Consider the following 16,231-nt stretch of genomic DNA (forward strand, 5'->3'; position numbering starts at 1 on the left):
ATTTTTTACTGGATTATAATGGATCTAATCAGCCCAAATTCTGAGTTTGCAGGGTCTGCTTGTTAAGGATGGATTCTCATGCAGTTTCCTCAAGGCATTTCATCGTACTCGTACTCGGACAGAATGTATAGGTCATTCATGAGTGATTATGCAGAACAAGAACAGAAAGTGCCCTCAAAGATCTGGATTTGATTTTATCAGGGAAATTTTGTTAGATATATTTTGCGGATGATTTGCATTGGAGTTGGATTTCGACTCTGCAATGCTTCATTATTTGATGAGTAATGAATACTTATTAAGTTTATAATAAGACAATATTGTATGGATTAGTGCTGATGGTGATTCCTGTGGGGGCTGTTCTGCTGTGTTCATGAATAATTTTTCCTTTTGGGAGTGGTAACACCTTAATTGTGGCATGTAAAAAATGTTTATTACTCTTCTTAATACCACCATTGTTTAAATTATTTTTTAGCATATATACTACATTTTCTTTCAAATGTATCGAATAACTTATTTGCTTCTCCTAACTGTGTATTTGCATGAATGTTGTTAACGTTACAATTCATGCATTGACCTTGAAAATTAACACCAATCAAGCATGAATTGATATTGATCCAAAGATATTATTATGTTAAATGTCAATTTTTTTTGCCGTCAATTCCCGTTTGTTCATAATACCTATTAATCTTTCTTTTTTTTTTAATTTTTCTATTCATTTTTATAAGGGACGAATGACTTGGTGGTCAATGTTCGCCTGCATTAGAACTTATGGGCGATTCATCGAACAGTATTTATTTCTCTTATACAAAGTCAATCTGACACATCTACAACAAAAAGTATATATGGATTTTAAGTGATGATTTTTCGTTGGAAGTCAGTCTATTTTTTAATGTCCATAAAGATAACAACACAACATGATAGATTCCATCAAGATTATCTATTTCGAAAAACTTAGTCACGGCTGAATCAGCAAGGAGAGATATACTATATATGCCAGGTCACGCCCTTAGTCATCAACCCCCATGGAAACTTTCAGGGGTGATTCAGTCTGCCTGAGTTCTGTTGCAAATTACAAGTGTTGGCTCCATTCATCCGCTCCTCGATCCTGTTGAGTCGCGAATTGGAACCCACGGCAACACGCAAAGAAGGTGGGCATCAAACCCTCCATGAGATATCTCGCTTGTCGCCGCTTCTCGTCCTCCTCCTCCGCCGCCTCCGCTCTCCCCATCCCTCACCGCTCCCTCGCCGACCCCCGCGGCTCCGACCATGACTTCGTCGCCGTTGCCCACAGCCACCTTCTACGCGCCGATTGGCCCGCCCTCGTCTCCCTCGCCCCCTCCCTCACGCCCTTCCGCACCGCGCACCTCCTCCTCCGCCTTCGCTGCGACCCTATCCTCTCCCTCGAGTTCTACCGCTGGACCCTCCTCCACGGCACCCCCGCCTCCCACTCCCTCGACACCCACGCCATCGTCCTCCACATCCTCACCAAATCCCGCCGTTTCAAGGCCGCCGAGTCCATCTTCCGCCAGTCGTTGATCCCCCGAACCCAGAACTCCACCTCGGAGCTCTTCGACGCGGTGCTTCGCACGTATCGCCTCTGCGACTCGACGCCCGCCGTGTTCGACGCCATGTTCAAGGCCTATGCCCACGAGCGCAAGCTCAGGAAGGCCACCGAGACCTTCCGGCTGATGCGGGACTACGGGTTCCTCCCCAAGATCAAATCTTGCAACGCCTTCTTGAGCTCGCTGCTCTATCTGGGGCGGGCTGACGTCGCGCTGGCCTTCTACCGGGAGATGCATCGGTGTCGGATCTCGCCGAACGTCTACACCCTAAACATGGCCATACGCGCGCTCTGTAACTCGGGGAAGCTGGAGAAGGCTCTCGACCTGTTCGATAAAATGGAAGGGATGGGATTCACTCCTACCGTTGCTTCCTTCAATACCTTGATCGATGCTCAATGCAAAAATGGAGTCACGGGGCATGCTGTGAAGCTCAAGAACACAATGGCCGGTAAAGGTTTGGAGCCGAACGTGATCACCTACAATACTCTCATCCATGGGTTCTGTAAGGAAAGCAAGTTGCATGAGGCTAACAGGGTTTTCCAGGAGATGAAAGCCGCCGAGGTGAGGCCGAACACGGTGACCTACAACACTTTGATAAATGGTTATAGTCAGATGAACAACAGCGAGATGGGCTCGAGGCTCTATGAGGAGATGGTAAAAGATGGTATTGAGGTCGACATTGTAACGTACAATGCTCTTATATTGGGGCTTTGCAATGAAGGGAAGACAAAGAAGGCCGCCCATGTAGTGAAGGTGCTCGATCAAAAGAATTTTGTCCCAAATGCGTCGACTTTTGCTGCTCTCATTACTGGACAATGCAAGAGGCAAAACTCTGAGCGGGCACTTGATATTTACAAGGCCATGAAGAGAAGCGGGTGTACTCCAAACAATGATACATTTAGGCTGTTGATATATACCTTCTGCAAGAACAAGGACTATGAAGGCGCGGTTGAGTTGTTGAAGGAAATGTTGGGGAGATATATGGCACCTGATGAGACTCTGCTTACTGAGGTTTTCGAGGGGATTTATAGCTCTGGAAAGACCCACCTGGTTACTGAATTGCACTTAGATGTTGTTGGGACAAGACTTATTCCTGAAGTTTATTTCAAAAATGAACACACAACTAAGTTGCTGGATATATCAGATACTGAAGCACAGAAGATGTGTATGGGATAAAGAAGTGGAACAAATTTGCTTGGTTGAGAAGAGATTTACAGCTACTTGGCCCAACATCTTATAATTTTCGATGATTTCTCGAAGATATTTGGTGATGATGATACATACATGGAGTTTTTCTGTGGACTTGATAGTTTGATATTGCCACATCTTATGTCGTAGACTCTAACAGCCTACATGAGGAGGTGAGTTATATATCATGGTTGGAGAAGAAAAAACTTGTTCAATGCTCAGATCCTGGTCAATTTGTTTTCTGAGGTGTTCATTTCAAGCAAGATGTGTTCAGGAGCAGGGAGCAAAGCTATAAGCAGCAACGATAAATGTCATTGTTGCAGCAAGATTTGAATTGACCATCCTCTGATGAAAGCTTGTTCTTACACATCTTTCTGGACAAAGAATATTATTTGCTGCAAAGCAAGAATTCTATCATTGTTCTGGCTAGGCCGCTAGAGTAGAATCAGCTTGTGATTTGAGACAAGCTTGTTCATAAAATCTGTCTGGAAATAATGTATGATTTGCTTCTGTGCAAGATTTTCAGCTAGCTTCAGGAATTTCATTAGAGGTGAAAATCTTTTTGGGACTCTTTTGTCATCTAACTTAATGTTTGTTTTATAAAAGGAATGTATAAAAGGATTTTTTTATATGCTGCATATGCAAAAATTTTCCCATATCTTCTTTCCTCGTTATATCTTTTAACTGTGCTTTTCATGTCATGTCTCTCGCTACCCTACTTCCATTTATTGTCATGGATCAGCATTGAGAAACTACATGCAATTTTGTGGTAGCACTGGCACATATGAATGTTACTATTACGAGAAGAGACAACTTATGTATGTAATTATCTGATCTTATCAAATATGTTCTATGATTTCTCTGAGTTTCAAGTTAAAGTTTTAATCCATCTGACATGAAGCAGAGCATCTAGGCTAGTTAGCAAGTTTTCCTAACTTGATTAAGAATTAAGTTACAGTACTTTGTTGCTGATAGAAGTACTGCATAGGTGCAGAAATGCCTTTGCAAAAAAGTTATATATCTAAAAAAGGCTACGTTGATCATTTCAATACGTCATTGTGTATATTGTTTTGTAACTATAAATGCAATTGATCAAGTGGTACTTGTTTACACAGTTGGAACACGTGAAAATAAACGCTGGAAGTCTACGAAGGACCTTTGGTGAAGGCCAAGAAGTTGCGACTTCAAAGGAGGAAACTGCCTGGAAAGGAACGTAAAATCCCCTTCATGTTTGATCCCTACATGGAAGGTATAATATGTTAAAGTTATTTTGTTATCATTTCAGAAGTATTTGCTACCTTGGCAATTGATTCTTATTTCTTAGTGATTGTTTCTAGCTAAATTAAGGGGAAAGCAAAGTAGCACATAGGAGAATTCAGGTTTGAGGAAACAGTAAGGTTTAAAAGGTATGTTGGAAGCAAGTTTACATGTGTATATTATTTGTGTACTTGTAGGTGTACTTAAGCATATATGTATTCTTCATCAAACACAAATGACAACACTTGTTTTGCGCTAGGAGAAGACGAGTGAAAAATGATAAGCAACCTTTTTTTCTCTAACAATCTTTTCTTATTTTGTTTGCATTCAGCCACTTACACAAGTCATAAGCTTTTGAACTATTTCCGTGGAGTGTGCCATATTTCTCAATTTATATAATATGGATTAGGATGGACGAAATTATGATTCCAACTATGAGCATGTATGACACAAATGCTATTAATCATGATCCGCATCAAGATTTGAAATTGCATAGATTGTAAAGCAGGTGCATCAGGACACATACAAGATTCTTGCTACCTAGTTTACTACATCAGGAGATATTATGCCTAAGCAAGCTTATGAGTCCTGATTCACTCCTTTGTTTTGCTCCTCTTAACTGAGTCTCAGAATTCTGTATCTATTCATGACACCTAATCCAAACAGGAAGGAAAGATGTTTTCATTTCCTTTTCCTACAATCCAGACAACTTTTTTTTGTTTTCCATGGAAAAAAAGGTTTTTCACCATCCTTTTTCTGGCAACCAATTGAACCCTAAGATTATGTGGACTGCACATCTCCATCCATAAAACTAAAATGGCAGAAATACAGTCTCATGTTCATGTGCATATGTAAGTGTTGCAAATCTTTGTTGATATATTTCAGATATCTAACAATGGATGAACTGAAAAATTCTAATTCAAGGGAAATTTAATTTAAGGGCATTAAAAGAATTTTAGCATTTAGTTCTTTCTTCCCTTGGAAATGTGCTACTGGATTTTGTCAGCTGGATGTTATCTAAGAAGTGGTTTGTACCAAGGTTCACAGTACAGTTTCAGACCAATACTGTACAGGTCCATACCAGCGTATTGAGTGTTGGTACATCAATACCTGCCAAATTTTGAGAAATACTGAAAAATATTTAAAAGGAAACAAAAAAAACTCTGGTACAGGGCCTGCACTATCCTGTACTGGAGGCATCATGTGGTTTACCTTGTCCATGTATTGGTAAGATATTGGACTGGTAAACACCATACATACCATACCATACCGATGGTAGCGCAAATCTTCATTTATACCACATGTATATAAATCTTCATATATATATGTATATATATATATATATATATACCTTCCAATTGCACCATATCATGATATCAACCACATCTTTTTCTGAATAGTAGGACAACATCTCAGTGTTTTTTATTCTTTATTCTGGCAGCATTGATAGTAATGGCTGCAGCGATGGTGATTCCAATCGAAGAGTTCCATCGACATCTTTCATGTTTAAGGTTCAGAGGGTGATCCCAACTTGGCCATCACAAGGCATGCCATAGGTATATTTTAACATCCATTTCTGCAAATATTACCCCTTGAGTAACATTAATGTTTGGAGTAGTAGTCACAAGATCTAACAACATCTCAACATCATCCTCAAGGCCCTAAGGTGGTTCTTAATAAAAGCTGTCTTGTTTCTACTCTACAAATCCTATACCATCGTTTGATGTGAGTTAGGACCAGGCATTATCTTTCGCAATAGTACTTGGAGGACTAAGTACCAAAACAGAGCTGATGGTCTAGGCATCTACTGGGCGGCTCTCAAAGGTCATGGAACTATTATTATCAATGGAGTTTTGAGGGAGGAATGTAGATCGATGTGCAGTAATCCTTTTAATTGGGGTTGGTGCTTTGACAGTTTAAATTCGATTGATGGTCACTGCTGTCTTTAAACATAAGATGTAATGTTAAATGTTCAAGGAAGCTGCTACATGTTCTATGGTCTATGGTTTCTCTCTTCTTTTGTGCTTGTGTTTTCATGTTAGTCTTAATTTGGAAGATGATGATATGCAAGTAAACCATTTCATTTAGCTGCTGCCTCCCCTGTCCTTTGCCATCCAAAAATTTGGGCTAATTTCATATTATCTTTAATAATATTTAACATTCTAGTCCTTACATTTTAAAAAGTTATATTGTTATTTTTATAATTACGAAAGTAAAATATCTAAGTTTATTTATTATAATATTATTTTACTCACGAAAATATAAAAATATAATTTTAATATTCTGTGATGATAGATGACATGGTTAAAGCACCAACCCTAATTAAAAGGATTACTACTGGGGTTGCGAATGGTTATTATGAATAAGAAGAGTGACGATGAGAGGTGAGGGTCATGCTGCATCTATGTTAGCGTTGACATAGTTGTTGAGCAATGAAAAAACTATTTAGTATATGTAACGATTGTCCTTTTATCGTTCAATAATTGCATATAATTGCATCAACGCAACGCAGATGCAAAGTGGCCCTTACCTCTTATTATCGTTCAATAATTGCATATAATTGCTGTGGCTCCAAATGACATCATTGTTTGTCATCACCGTTGTCGTCTGTCACAACTAACGAAATATTAAAAATTATATTTTTACCTTTTGTTTTCGTATTTTGATTGGTAAAACAACATTAGAAGTAATATAGCTTTTTACCTCTTATTATAGAGATAGCAATATAGCTTTTTAAAATATAGAGATTGTAATACTAAAGTAACTAACTATATGTAATTAGTCCCAAAAATTTCTATCAGATGAATATGATTCATAATTTCATTTCTAGGCACAGCTTCAATTCCACACAATCAATCATCTCAATTGTTGCATCTAGTTTGTTGTATAAAATGTCTCCATGTTAATATACACGAGCAATATTATGTCTTAGGAAAGTTAAAAAGAGAACTACCAGTACAAATGACAAGGCACATAAGCATCTAATGACAAGGTAGGTTGACCTACATATTTACCTCATTCAAATAAACTACCAGTACAAATTTGTTTCATTGAAGATAAAAACAAATAAAATAAAAACAATAATGAAAAGGTCTTTGTCACAATTTTTACTAAGAATCTCCACCTTGGCTTGCAAGAGGACCATCTATAGTATTATAAATGGTTTTAGACACCAGCCACTCTCATGTTACAAAGTCCTCAATTCTCCCAAAACATGAAAGTAAACCTCATCTTTTGGCTTCACTACCAGTGCAATCAACTCATTTTTGTTCAAGTAACAACAATAAGTAAACCTGATAAGGTTAATTAATTCAACCAGTGTAATTAATTCATATCTGGTTTGGGTAGAACTTAGCTTCTTTAGGGCCCCATTAGCTGCACAATCCAATCCATCTCATTTCATGAGGATTGTCTTTGCTATTGTTTCAAATACATTATACTACAATAAGAAGGCTCACCAAAAATACTTCAGTATAAAGACCGAGTGCATACATACGAATTAAATTCGCCATATTATACAAAAATAGTTCAGAACAAACAGTGGATCTAAATTCAAGCAACATCCAGTTGATAATCTAATAGTGTTCTTAGTTGTGCATTACAACATATAATAAAAGCAAGTAGAACCCTACAGGGAGTAAGTAGCAGTTTGATTATTGCCCCTCGGTCTTTGGTGGCATGCTTCGCACATTCTTCAACAAGTCCTGGATTTTGTTCAGCATTAGAGTCTGTGCATGGTCGCCGCTGCCACCACTGCTGTTACCCTGCGGAGCATGCTGGCTCTCCTGAAGCTTTATCTTCTCATATAAATACTGCTTCTCGGCTTCTGCTTCTTCAAGACGACGCTTCAGATACAAACTAGCATAGTCCTGCTCAGCCTTCTCTGATTTGGCCTGTGCAATGCTCTGCAGTCTGTCAGCCTCCTGCTTGGCCTCATTGGCCTTCAATTGGAACATTTCAGCCTCTGCCTGCTTAAGTCTAATGATGCTCTCTAGTTCCTCCACCTGTTGTTTCTTTCTCTGCCTCTCCATTTTTAGCTCTTGAACTTCTCTAGCCTTGTCCTCAAGCTCACGATCACAGGCATCTAGAGCCAAACGAGCTCGCTTAAACATCCGCATTTTCTCCTCTGCAACCATCTCCATCTTCCTCACAGCTTCTTGGACCACCTCAGCAATTTTATTGCAAGCCTCTTGTGGAGAAATCAGACGCCCAACTTCTTCGTTCTCAGAATTCTTTGGTGAATCTAATTCAAGTTCTGCAATAGACAAAAAAATAAGTAACTTAAAAGACTGCAGCAAGTGTTCTAGGCAAACCAAGCAGAATTTGGCAGAAAAAAGGAATGGTCATTGAAGTGTCTAATTCCAACAGCCTGACTAATTTGAAATTCTGTTCAAAGGCCCTATTGAAGGTAATAAGTCCCTTGCAAAAAATTACACCTTACAGGTTAAAGCTAGCTTTGTCAATGGTGATCATCCATCAAACTTTAGTTTCTACATAGAAAGAGGTTTTGCAGAAAGATACATCCAACTTTAAGTAACAGTTGCTACCTCAGTACCCAAGAAGTTAGCCTTGTAAAAACCCTATCCACTTGTTGACAAAAGTATACAGGACATGATGAATCAGCAGACAGCATGAAAGACAAATAAGCTCCATTGCTTCATATTCGCTGAATCCTGTGCAAACTAGCTACAGTCCATATGCATGAAATGTGCATCTTTCCACTGTTACACATATAATTCTCACAGCAGTTCTGTTTTTAGAACTTCAGAAGCCATTATTACTAAGGCTTACATTATTTCATTAGGTGAAGGGAAAAAATGGACCACAGATTTTAGCCATGAGAATGAAAAAAAACAATGATGAATTTTGGTCAGCATCAACTATAACATTTTTGCAATCAAGAAAACACAAGCGTTTGCACTAATAAGCCAAATCAATTAAATTATTTACATGTCATTAGGAGGCAACTAAATCCTGAATCTTAATACATATTATTCTTTCAAAAACGCCTGTCATTTTCTTAGATCATTTTTTCATGACTTATGACACAAGGTGGCCTTCTTCACACCTAAGCTACCTAAGCTCCAAGTTGTTTCCACACCTTAGTGCTCTTAAACTTTAATAATTATGACCTATGAAAGTTTTCATTCTGTAAATGTCACCATAAAACCACCATTTCTAAGAAACATGTTGCCCAAAAAGCCCAATCTTTGTTTATCTGACATATCTGTCATTGTCTTATTAAGATAAAAGTGAAAACAGTATTCACCATTGTCATAACCACAAAACATTTAACAAATATTTATGACGTGACATTAGGACCGGCTGAATCGTAGTCCTAGTCACAGTACCACTGGAAAAAGGAGTAGATGCAAGTGGCATAGGAGAATAAATGGGAAAAGCACTGGTTCAAATGCATACTGACAGATGCATCAGAACAATAATTTGCAAATGATGCTAATCTCAAGTTTGATTTTAACAACTATCTTATTGCCGGGCTGGCTTTCCCAAGTAATAGATGATAATTGGCAGTTCAAGTGTAATTTTTACTTGCATGTAGGTTATATTTTTTTGTCCCATACCTTGGAAAAAGAGAAGGAGCATTCTGCAGGCCACGGATTCGGCTGTGCCACTTTTCAACTTTTCTATTAGTTCACCACACTTGCGGTATAATTTTCTTCCTTTAGGGTCCTGACTCAATTGAAAAATCTTACTGACAAAGTCAAGTTCTCGCATCAGGATCTCTCGGTCCCATCCAGGAGCGCACTGCTGGAAGACATCTTTAACCCAACCTAACAACTCGGATGTTCTGTGGCATGCTTGGCACCTGAAAAGCATCTCTGTATGGCCAACTCCGCTCTTAACAGACTGACCTGTCCCAATTTGGCCAACCCGCATGGCACAATCTGTGTGAGTCCAGTGTGTGCATGTATCACATCCAATCCAGCGGCATGTATTCACCTCAAAATCAAACTTGTTGCAGATCACACACATACAGAGATTGCAGAAACCATTCCTACTGGAACATATCTCACAGCTGCATTCATCTGCAGGGAGAGCACTTTGACAAGCAATGTTTCTGCACCTCTTGTACAAGAAAACCTCGATGAGGCGACTCTGTGGAATGCTGACGCTTGGATGCAAGAAGGCCTGAATGCCTGAATTGATTGCAACAAGAATTTCCAGTTGCACACGATGAGCACCAGCAAGGGATTTGGCGGTCAGGTCAACTCTCCCCTGCACAAGCTTCTGAAGATACAGAAACTCCTCTATTTGATGAGAACCACCTGTACCCTCAAGTATCTGCCGAAGCTCACCCTTAAGCTCATCTAGAAGCTCATCTGGCATGACCTTGATTTTCTCAGCAACAACATCAACCCTGTCTCGAGCAATTTCATGGAGCGATAACCTATTTGCGTTGGAAACCCTCCGAATGACCTGCAGTTTAGCAACTTCATTCTCTCCTTCCTTTTCCTTCTCTATTTTATGTCCTCCAACCACATCAGGGTGGTTTGTCTCAATGGGCCAGGTTTCACGAGAGCTGGCGCTCTCCGTGGGCGAGTCTTGCCCTTGGTCAGAATTAGATCCTGGCTCTTGGGTGTCGGGTGATGCTGCAGGGTCTGATGAAGCCAGGGATAGGGATGTCTGCAGGCCTGACGACCTCGGATGCTGGCGTGGTGGTAGCATAGAGAGTGGTGATTGGTGGTGGTGATTTGTGACAGAAGGGGTACCCATTTCAATTGTTGTTTTCTCAAAACTCTACCTGCCACATTTCAAGGGTTTGATCAGCACATCGGAATCACTTGAGGATTTGAAATCCTTCTCTAAATTATTATAAATAACAAAAAGAAGTACCCATCAAAACTGAAAAAACACTTCGTGACGGGTTCATGCATGGATGCATGAAAAGGAACGTCCCTTTCCAAGATCCAATTCTGTGTCTGATGCATAGTGCCAAAGTCTAATTTTTCTTGCTCGACAAAACAGTCGAATTATATGTTTCTACCAAAAAACAATCAAAATGTGCACGCAAGAAAGCATTTACCTACGAATTGTTGATAAATCAGACCAATATCCTAACATTTTCAGAACATAACGACAAAAACGAATCTTGCTCCAGAAATCAGACCAATACATGCCTCTCTAAAAGAATACGCATTTCCAGATTCCAAAACCCTAATTTAAGGTAAAAACAGCGAGAGAACCGAGAGAAGGGGAAGGACAAATTTTTGGACGAGAAAACCAAAGAGGAAACTACTAAAATTTCTATTAGGATGATTCGCCACAAATTCAACATGGCGCCAGCTAAATCACCAGAACGAAAGCAGTAATTAAGAACCCCACAAGCAGAGATTCGATCCCGAAACCAGAAGGTGGACGAATTAGGGTGATCCGCAGCAAGATGGCATACCTAGAGCTGAATTCGACGCGGAGAAAAGCCGCCAGAAGACTGCAGGAAGACCGGGAGAAGAGGGATCGACCGAATCCAGAGGAGTGGGAGTAAAGAGAGGGGAGAAGAAAGGGATTAGGGTTTGCTGCGATCTCTCCCCACCCTTTTCCTCTGCGGAAAGGAGGGCGGAGCGGGTTTCAACTTTCAACGCGTCAAATGCGATGACCGGCGCAACCGGGGGACAGCAACCGGATGAACTCGTCGCGCACCGCGTCGTGCGAAGGTGATGTTTCTTTCGGCCCCACCCTATTATCCACTAGCAACATGCCACGTCATACACGATGATGGGCAATCCATTACTAAAGCCCGGCGGGAGGAGACCGGGTTAACCGGTCACACACGCGTCTTGCCTGTCGTCTTGCAGCGTTGACAAGTCAATGTGCGTGGGCCCGCTTTTGTCTGCGTGGTGGGCCTTGCAGATATTTTGTTTTCAAAGGCACCCCTGTCGAAAGAAAAATTTTACAAGTATATCCATCTCCGTTGGCTTCGATTACACTAATGTAGAGAGATTGTTGTGTCAAACAGAAATTTAATATTATTGAATGACCAACTCTTTTCCACATTTTTCCTCCACCATTTGATACCTTTCCCCACCCATCCTCCTCCTCAATCTACCCTCTTAATTTAATTTTTCATGTATGTGGATCTAATTTTTCCCTTCTCATCTTCTTTAGTCAGAGATAAGCCTGCTTCCATGGACTCCTGGCACTTCTATCTTGAAGGAGGGTAGATGTCCTTTTACCAAAATGCTCATAAATAAAAAGGTTTTATTTTAACCATCTCTTATGGGATATCATATGGGCTATGCTGAGCAAGCAAGTGGTCTTGTTAGTTATGATTATGATTTTTATGTGTGAAAGAATAAATAAATAAAAATACTTAAAAGGGTGTTGGACATATAGTTATATAATTTTTCTATTTGATCGGAGGAATATATTCTTATTTTAATATATGAGTAATTGTATCTATTGGGAGTGCGATGTAGAATCTTTCTATTTATTGTTAAGAGATGAATTTATCAGAATAATATTTCACTATTTACCGTTGGAAAAATACACTAATGATATACGTTGGTGCCGATTATCAAGTATCCAATTAATATATTAAAAAATAGTTATATACAGTGTAATAATATTAAAAAAAATACATATGATTTTATAGACATATAAATTAATTCGCACCACACATATTATATTTTTTGAAGACAAGACTTTTTTTATTTTCTTGTTATCCTTACATCTTAAAAAAAAAATAAATACACTTTAATTCACCATCTCTTTAGTGTCATTATGCACTTCTTTACTTAGAATACCTTCAAACATCAAATCGGTCATATAATAGAAGCATATGATTGTTCATCTTCTGGATTATTAAATACAACTATTTCTATTCCTATTTAATAAACACTCTCAAATCCTTCTGGTAATTGACTTCTGTTTTTATTTGTTGAGATAGCTCCATTTTGAGAACATCACGGGTATTACAATCTTGATGCACTGTAAATTTGGAGCAACCTGATCAATCTAACATTCCCATGGTTGGGAGCCATTGTTCCGGTCTTCTTCTTCCGGGCTTCACCACGAACTTGTTCTTAAGCCAAAGAAACGGTGGAATCATTGCCTCGTTTGGTTACCTTTCTTGTCGACCGGCGAAGGAGGATGGCAGTTTGCACGCATCTTATTCGCCTTCTTCTTATCCATTCTGTGCACCGCACCCTCCAATTGTTCCACCCTCTCCACCAGCCCTGCCATCAGCCTGCACTGATGCGCACTCCGCTCAAACAACGCCGCCACCAACCCTTGCAGCCTCTCGCTCTCCGCCATCACCTTCTTCGCCGCCTCCCCCATCCCCGAGGCGTCCTTCGAATCCTTTCTTGGTTCCACCATTGCCTGCACCGAATCCTCGGTCATGTGCCATCCTGCAGTCGATATCTCGGGTGCTTCCTCTGCCGGGGCCGTCGTTGGTTCCCTCTTCTCTTGCTCCATTGAATCAGAAAGTGCTGCTTTGTCCGTAACGACATCGCCGTCTACGCATTTTGCTCCCGAGTTGGCCTTCGACAGAGGAGTGCCGGTAGCTTCCTCCACTGTTACCAACACGAAGCCTTCATCCTTTGCTTCCGGTTCTGGATCTTGGCTAGCTTGAGAGGCAGATTCATGGGCGGCATTGGAGTCCGGATCTTGACATTCTTGAGCCGAGGCTTCTTCGGTGTTGGCGCCATCGGAATCGTCCTCCCGAGGCGTCCCCTCCACCTCTTCACGGTTATCTGGCTGCATCTCCGCCGAAATCGGTGGTTCAGAATCAATGGGATTCGACGATTCAAGGGTTTGGGCCGAGATCGAATCCAGGGCCTCCTGGAGCGCGATCACCCTCCGGATCGTCTTCTTCCGGTACTCCCTTACCCCGCGGACAGAGTCCAGACGGAAGAGCAGCGCCATCAGCATCTCGCCCACCAGCAGCCGCTCCTTGGGATCCACCCTCAGCCGCTCCATCTCCGAGCAAACCCTCCGCTCGATCTCTTCCACCTCCGTCGCGATCCGGGAGACGACTCTCACGTTCTTCCGCACCATGTGGCCTCTAAAGAACCTCTGAATGGCAACAGCCGCAGACGACCGAACCGCCTCAGACGGCGGCGCCCTCGCGGGCTTCGTGACGGCGGGAACCTCGTCCGACCCATCGAAGTGGTTGGGGATGTAGACGACGCCAGGATTCGCAGTGAACACGGGCGCGGGGCAGTGTGGGTGGTGGCGGCGGCCGGCGGCGCTCCATGGGTCGGCGGAGTAGAAGAAGGGGCTCTCGATGTGCCGGGACCGCGGGCGGCCGGCGGCGCTCCATGGGTCGGCGGAGTAGAAGAAGGGGCTCTCGATGTGCCGGGACCGCGGGCCGCCGGCGGCGCTCCATGGGTCGGCGGAGTAGAAGAAGGGGCTCTCGGTGTGCCGGGACCGCGGGCCGCCGGCGGCGCTCCATGGGTCAGCGGAGTAGAAGAAGGGGCTCTCGGTGTGCCGGGACCGCGGGCCGCCGGCGGCGCTCCATGGGTCAGCGGAGTAGAAGAAGGGGCTCTCGATGTGCTGGGACCGGCGGCCCGCGGCGCACAATGGGTCGACCGAGTAGAAGAAGGGGCTCTCCATGTCTCTGCGTTGATCGAAAGCTAAGAGAAGAAAAATGTTCGTCTTGAATTGAGATCACAGAGAGGTGTGTATATATACAGGCACGGCGTGCGTGGAGAGGAAGCAAAAGGGCAAGAAGAGGCTTCTGGAGGAAGTGTAGACACGGGCACGGTGTGCGTGGAGAGGAAGCAAAAGGGCTAGAAGAGGCTTCTGGAAGAACCAAGAGAACGAGGTCCGTGAAGAAGGTTCCACTTCCTTCTAGAAGGCGCGAGAGAAGGTGGAAAAATATTGGACTATTTTCCATCAAAAGCCCAAATAGAATTCGACGTTTTGATATGATCAAATTTCATAATATCGACCAAAAATATTACAATGCTTAATTAGCTCATATCTCCGTCTGATCTTAATCATCAACTATATTATATGTTTTAAGATCTCATAAAATAATCCATTTGAAAGTTTCTGCATGATTTTGGATGAAAATAAAAGAGTAATCACTTAATCTTACCTATGGGTATTGCCATCTTGAAAAATGTTATAATATTTGTTTTAATTTATTGGGAAAGAATGATCATTTAAAATGGTAAGACATTCCTAATTACAATGTTTTCAAATGGACTTAATGGTGGACTTATGTGTAATCAAGTTTTAATCTATTTAAATCCCCACAAACCATAATATTTAATTTTAGTATACCTTTTGAGAACCTATAAATTGATTTATTTGAGAGTTTTTGAATGATTTTGGATTGAAATTAACAAGCTTTTGAATATTATTTTTCACAATAAAGGATGACAAATCCCCTTCATTTATTATGAAAAATAACAATGAAATTGATGAGATATTACCCAGTCATAGTGTTTTAGTTGGACCAAAACACTATAACTGCTCTAAACATTGTTAGTAAGTTTCAATTAATTTAAATACCCTCTAACCTTGGTTATCAAGTTTATTATAGTTTTTAAGGTTTATAAAATCATCCATTTGAGAATTTAAATTGTTTTTAACTGAAATTGGGAATGTTTTTGATGTATTTCAAAATAAAACATGACAAATCTTTTTTTTATTTATCATTTATCCTTAATTTTAATCTTTTTTTGAATATATTATAATATTTGTGTTAATTTATTATGAAATAATGACAATAAAAAGGGTCAATGTGTTTACTCAATTACAGTATTTTTGAACAAAAAATACTCTAACTTTATTGACAAATATTGTAACTGAGTTTTAATGAATACAAATCCCTACTAACAAGATCTCAATTTTACTATAGGTTTACATTTACAAAGGAAAAGACCTTTTTTTAAGGGTATTGTAGAAGAATCCAAAATATGTTGTTTTTCTTTGAAATTACTTTTCCTCTTTAATTTAAGATTTTTTCCTAAAAAATTCTTTATTTTTCAATATCTAAAAACATAACTCGATATTAGCACACATAAACTAATTTTTATTTCTATTATTTATCCAATAATACACATAAACTAACTTTTATTTCTATTATTTTATTCATATCATATGATTTGATAAATTAATGAAACCCATGTTTAAATCCTAAACTCTTAGTATTGTAGCTTTTGCTTCCAAGTATGTCTTAGAATATGATGTCATAAGGTTATGTTTGATATCCTCGATAGAAATGAAATCCCATAATTGCTAAGATGCGTATG

At 40.4% G+C, this 16,231-nt stretch overlaps 3 protein-coding genes across 6 annotated transcripts; 1 reads left to right on the forward strand and 2 right to left on the reverse strand.

Annotated features, from left to right (window-relative positions):
- Positions 1-1,082: 1,082 nt before the first annotated feature.
- Positions 1,083-6,010, forward strand: LOC135629424 (pentatricopeptide repeat-containing protein At4g26680, mitochondrial-like). Of its 4 annotated transcripts, none has more exons than XM_065136741.1 (4): positions 1,083-3,300; positions 3,866-3,999; positions 4,075-4,156; positions 5,449-6,010. In XM_065136741.1, the coding sequence occupies exon 1, from the start codon at positions 1,167-1,169 to the stop codon at positions 2,736-2,738; it is 1,572 nt and encodes a 523-aa protein (XP_064992813.1). In that variant the 5' UTR covers positions 1,083-1,166; the 3' UTR covers positions 2,739-3,300; positions 3,866-3,999; positions 4,075-4,156; positions 5,449-6,010. The 4 variants fall into 4 exon arrangements, with proteins under 4 accessions (XP_064992813.1, XP_064992812.1, XP_064992815.1 ...); XM_065136740.1 differs by having other exon boundaries at positions 4,088-4,156; XM_065136743.1 differs by lacking the exon at positions 4,075-4,156.
- Positions 6,011-7,496: 1,486 nt separating this feature from the next.
- Positions 7,497-11,625, reverse strand: LOC135629318 (OBERON-like protein). The gene is made up of 3 exons (XM_065136515.1): positions 11,419-11,625; positions 9,590-10,770; positions 7,497-8,262 (listed from the first exon to the last, which is right to left on the reverse strand). The coding sequence occupies exons 2-3, from the start codon at positions 10,740-10,742 to the stop codon at positions 7,661-7,663; spliced, it is 1,755 nt and encodes a 584-aa protein (XP_064992587.1). The 5' UTR covers positions 10,743-10,770; positions 11,419-11,625; the 3' UTR covers positions 7,497-7,660.
- A 1,445-nt stretch (positions 11,626-13,070) lies between these two features.
- Positions 13,071-14,582, reverse strand: LOC135628330 (uncharacterized). The gene has a single exon (XM_065134940.1). It carries the CDS (start codon positions 14,580-14,582, stop codon positions 13,071-13,073), a length of 1,512 nt encoding a protein of 503 aa, XP_064991012.1.
- Between the last annotated feature and the right edge of the window lie 1,649 nt (positions 14,583-16,231).

This window comes from Musa acuminata, chromosome BXJ3-1 (genome assembly GCF_036884655.1).
Source record: "Musa acuminata AAA Group cultivar baxijiao chromosome BXJ3-1, Cavendish_Baxijiao_AAA, whole genome shotgun sequence".
NCBI lineage: Eukaryota > Viridiplantae > Streptophyta > Magnoliopsida > Zingiberales > Musaceae > Musa > Musa acuminata.

Coding starts and splice junctions, on each gene's coding strand:
- LOC135629318 (XM_065136515.1), bottom strand. CDS start 10,742: ATGGGTACCCCTTCTGTCACAAATCACCACCACCAATCACCACTCTCT. Junction 8,263..9,589: donor GCTCCTTCTCTTTTTCCAAG/GTATGGGACAAA, acceptor TGTCTATTGCAG/AACTTGAATTAGATTCACCA.
- LOC135628330 (XM_065134940.1), bottom strand. CDS start 14,582: ATGGAGAGCCCCTTCTTCTACTCGGTCGACCCATTGTGCGCCGCGGGC.
- LOC135629424 (XM_065136741.1), top strand. CDS start 1,167: ATGAGATATCTCGCTTGTCGCCGCTTCTCGTCCTCCTCCTCCGCCGCC.